The 4,673-nt window shown below is 37.2% G+C and overlaps 1 protein-coding gene across 2 annotated transcripts; it reads right to left on the bottom strand.

Annotated features, from left to right (window-relative positions):
• Positions 1-716: 716 nt before the first annotated feature.
• On the bottom strand, positions 717-4,445 carry CCL20 (C-C motif chemokine ligand 20). 2 transcript variants are annotated; one of them, XM_054478239.2, is made up of 4 exons: positions 4,300-4,445; positions 2,719-2,833; positions 1,904-1,981; positions 717-1,225 (listed from the first exon to the last, which is right to left on the bottom strand). In XM_054478239.2, exons 1-4 carry the CDS (start codon positions 4,373-4,375, stop codon positions 1,204-1,206), a joined length of 291 nt encoding a protein of 96 aa, XP_054334214.1. In that variant the 5' UTR covers positions 4,376-4,445; the 3' UTR covers positions 717-1,203. The 2 variants fall into 2 exon arrangements, with proteins under 2 accessions (XP_054334214.1, XP_054334215.1); XM_054478240.2 differs by having other exon boundaries at positions 2,719-2,830.
• Between the last annotated feature and the right edge of the window lie 228 nt (positions 4,446-4,673).

The following is a 4,673-nucleotide window of genomic DNA, read 5'->3' as shown; positions in this document are numbered from 1 at the left end:
GGCTCCACATCAAATGACCCACCACTGCCCTACTTTATGGATTTATGTGTCTTGATTTTGCATCATATCATCAGCGTGCCTGCCTCCAGTGATCCTGTGTGTCCTTTGGAATCCAAGGCACCCTGTGAACCTTGGTGCATGAATGTAGTGATAGTAACTACTGGTTCCGAGTCTTTTCATCCTATTGCTGGGCTCTTGCCAGGTTTCACACATTTGGGGGCTCCCCGCTGGTCAGCAAGGCAGCCACTAAGAACTCTCTGAATAGTCATTTTCCTTTCGGAAACTGCTTAAAGATGACTCGGGAGGACTTTTAAATGGAGAAATGTTCATATGCTGAGATCCTGGCTGGTGACAGAAGGATGGAAGAAGTGATTCCTGAAGGTATATTCTAAATGGTTGTTGTGTCCCCGTAGTCAAAAGGTGTGTGGGCATGGTTTCTTATTTTAAATAGTTTTTTTAAATCAATAAACATTGGGTTATGAATATCAGATATAGGATCTTTTTCAACTTTCAATCTGGACGACTTTGAATTAAAGAAAAAAAAGAATAACTGTTCCATTATAATTCATGTAAAATCAAGTCCAGTGCTATGAGGGGCCGAGATAAAGGGAACAACTAGAAGTAAGTGGAGGATATAATTTTTCAGAAAATTCTTATATTTTCTGTGCCTGGAAATGGTTTCAATACACATCATAAAAGTGATATAAAACTCAATCAACAGAAGAACTTTTTGTTTCTTTATTTTCAATATTTGTCTTATTAATATTTTTCTTATTTTATAATGCAATTACAACAATTTAGGAGACAAAACAATATAAACAAAAGAATGTTAAATAGTTTTTTTAAAAAAAAATAGCTTGTTGCTTGCAAGAAAGTCCATATAATCTTATTTCCCCCCCCCCAAACATAATTTTATACTTTGCACTAAACCAAAATAGCTTATGGAAAATTAGTATTAAATAGCTAAACACAGAAAACCTACAGCTATAAATAACATAAAATAGAGTTTAACTTTAATGTGATGCTTAAACAAAGCAAACTATGATGCAATATGAATCAACTTCATTAATTGGACAAGTCCAGTGAGGCGCAAATTAGATAAGCACTAAACCCTCCATGATGTGCAGGTGAAACCTCCAACCCCAGCAAGGTTCTTTCTGTTCTTGGGCTATGTCCAATTCCATTCCAGAAAAGCCACAGTTTTTACATGTTCTGGACTTTTTTACTGTAAAATGAAAAAGAAGAAAAGTGTAAGTAATGACAAGGTCACTGCATGGTGGGAATGACTTTGGTACCTAAAGGTTGCTTCATCTGCCCTTAATCTCAACTCTATGTCAAGCAGCTCAGAGTTCAGATGAGGAAATTGAGGTTTAGAGAGGATGGCCCTTGCCCAACCTAACTCAGCTCATTAATGACAGAAACAGGCTATGGACGCTTATCTTGTGTCTCCAAGTTCAGTATCTATGGCACGCTGGTGTTAGGTGCCTTCTGTCCATTGATAAAGTGTTACTGTCTATTATTGTCAATGTAAATCAGAACCATTGATCTCTGTTTAACTAATGTTCATTTTTCAGTTTTTAACAAACAACCAAATGCCAGATTGCCTTTAAATTATGTAAATAGTAGGCATCTTTGCAACAAGAATCAGGCAGCTAGTAACTATCAAATGCATAGAGAAATCTAATACATCATGTAAGAAATCACTAAATTAAAATAATAATAACAATGATGATGATCTGTAAGTGGAAAAATGTATTCTTTGTTTTTGTGGTCCAACTCAAATTTTCCCTTTAAAAATTCCGCAATAGTTAAACTAAAGAATCCCAGAAAACCTACGGCCTCCTCCTTTGCACACTCCTCTTTCCTCAAACATTTGCAGAGGCTAAATGTCAGTGTAACATACCTGAGGAGACGCACAATATATTTCACCCAGGTCTGTTTTGGATTTGCACACACAGACAACTTTTTCTTTGTGTGAAAGCTGAAAAATCAGAAAATTTGATTAGTGTTTAACGAGCTTTTAAATGGGTTTTTCATAGAACATACAATGGAAGTTTTATATTCCAGTTGATTACACACTAAACATTTCAGTTGACAAGGTAAAATAAAATGCAAAAAAAATGCTTCTGATGAAGACTAATGCAAAATCAAAGTGATTCTCCCTTTCTCTGCAATGTAACAAATAATAGTACAATGGCAGGAAGATAAAGTCCCAGAATTGTCATATAATTTTGCTATTGGTGGTTACATAGAATATGTATGTATCTGATCAATAACTTGTATAATTCCAAAATATAATATCCTATATAAATCAAGAAAATTATATGTGATAGTATAATTAGTCTGAGATTTTACTTTTGGTCTCAAACATTTTCTGGTAGAAGACGCTCATTTCGAAATATGTATCTTCCATATTTTCCTAACATATCACTTTAATAGCCTTAGAAAGTGATTTTTGCCCTATACTAGTTCCTTTTGACCAAAAAGTTAAAAAAAAAAGGTTTTGCCTTATTCCAGTCCTGTTTAAAGTGAACTTTGAAGTAGATACATACTAAGACAAAGCTATCTTTGCCACATCATTTCTTTCTCTTTAAAATAAGATCCTATGTTCAAAACATCAGTAATTTCTGAATGAAACTCTAAAAAGGCAAACATTTTTAAAACTGAAGTTTCTAGGCATTCCTGATACAATTGTATTAAAATCAGTTAATAACTTACATGATAGCATTGATGTCACAGCCTTCATTGGCCAGCTGCCGTGTGAAGCCCACAATAAATTTAGGATGAAGGATACGGTCTGTGTATCGAAGACAGCAGTCAAAGTTGCTTGCTGCTAAAAAAAAGTGAAATGTATTGGGTCCACATGAATAAACTTATCCTGTGATTGGTATTATAAAACTACCTTAAGTTGTGAAAAATCTAGTGAATCTCATGTATATGATGAATAAACCACTTAGTGGAAGAGTTTCAATGCCTTCGAAACCTTTGTAAGGTCGTTGAGAACCAATCTAACATAGTTTACAGTTCTTTGAAAAAACAGTTTGTGTGCTAAGAAGTTTTGGTTCAATAATAGAATTGAGAAACACATGACTTCTCATAAGTGGGATATCTTCAGTAAGAAATACAAATTGACAATATTTCATTTCAGTTCACTATAATCATTCAAGAATATGAGCAGCCCCTTCCCTACTGCTTCAAGGAACCCTTATGTAGATAAACTTCCAAAAGCAGAAAATGAATAAATTGGCAGATTTTAATCTATTATCTGGCTACTAAGTATTGAGAAATAGAGCTACAAAGGGAAATATGATTTATAGGCGTGAAAACACTTTGAAATTGTCCTATTAATTAATAGGAATCTTTAATTTTGTTCATAAAAGTTCAACATGTGGTTGGGCATGGTGGCTCACACCTGCAATCCCAGCACTTTGGGAGGCCAAGGAGGAAGGATTGCTTGCCTCCAGGAGCTCGAGACCAGCCTGGGCAACATAGTGAAACCCTGTCTCTACAAAAAAAAAAAGTAAAAAAATTAGCCAGGTGAGTGGCACACGGTCGTGGTCCTTGTTATTCAAGAGGCTGAGACTGGAGGTTCACTTGACTCCAGGAGGCTGAGGCTGCAGTGAGCAGTAATCATGCCACTGCACTCTGGCCTGGGTGACGAAGTGAGACCCAGCCTCAAAAAAAAAAAAAAAAAAAAAAATTCGATGTGCATTTTTAGGAATGCACCTGTTGCTAAAAGTGTTGTGTGACTATTGAGCAATAAAGCAACACTTGGACATTCCCATGAGTCAGATTACAACATGCTGTAAGGTAAGGAATTAATGTTATTTCAAAGTTGGCAAGCAATGTCCCCTATGCCTTGTGGGGATGTTGATGTCAGGTATTATAATCTACTTCTAAAGGATGAGTTTTGAACTTTGCCAAAACTATTAAGTTGGGAGGTAAGACAGTTGGGGACGTGGGAGGGTTCTCTACATTTCAAAATGGCCCCATCTACTGGTAACATTACATGCTTTATATCACTCCTAGAAACAGCACTTTGGCTTTGTCCTGAAGTTTAGGGGTCTCTAAGAGCCCACCACTCCCCAAATCTGCTGAGATTGACAGCAGAGAGGAAAGCCTGGTCTGCAGCAGTAACTCTTCTCTCCTCCACTCCACAATGGGCTGACAACTTCCATCACTACCTCTTGTATACTTTCTAACAGTTTTCCATCCCTTAGGGACCCCCAGTTGAGCTCAAGGCTAAAAGGAAAATGAAAATAGTCTTTCTTCTGTGCTAGCAGAAAGAGCGACACTTACCTTCTGATTTGCTGCAGAGGTGGAGTAGCAGCACTGACATCAAAGCAGCCAGGAGCAAACTCTTGGTACAGCACATGGTTTTTAGCTCAAAGAACAGATCTGCTCAGTGTTGAGTACCCAGTTCTTTGGGAGTGCTGTTACGTTCTGACAGCAGCCTGGGATGGCCCTATTTATAGCAAATATTGGGAATGTACACAGAAGGCGTGTTGCTACATGGGGTTTTCCCCATTGATCAACTGGCCCCATCATGTCATCATAAAAAAAACCCGCAAGGAAAACTTCCTGCTTTTTCCTCATGTTGGGAAGGTGTGAAGGTCAGGGTGGGGGACAGGAAGTTGAGAAGGGGAGAATCCTGTTAAATTCTTTGGATTTGC

This window comes from Pongo pygmaeus, chromosome 11 (genome assembly GCF_028885625.2).
Source record: "Pongo pygmaeus isolate AG05252 chromosome 11, NHGRI_mPonPyg2-v2.0_pri, whole genome shotgun sequence".
NCBI lineage: Eukaryota > Metazoa > Chordata > Mammalia > Primates > Hominidae > Pongo > Pongo pygmaeus.
Note: the sequence above shows the minus strand (reverse complement) of the source record. Positions and strands in the feature narration are given on the sequence as shown.

Coding starts and splice junctions, on each gene's coding strand:
- CCL20 (XM_054478239.2), bottom strand. CDS start 4,375: ATGTGCTGTACCAAGAGTTTGCTCCTGGCTGCTTTGATGTCAGTGCTG. Junction 2,834..4,299: donor CCTCTGCAGCAAATCAGAAG/GTAAGTGTCGCT, acceptor ACTTTTTTTTAG/CAGCAAGCAACTTTGACTGC. Junction 1,982..2,718: donor TGTGACATCAATGCTATCAT/GTAAGTTATTAA, acceptor CTGATTTTTCAG/CTTTCACACAAAGAAAAAGT.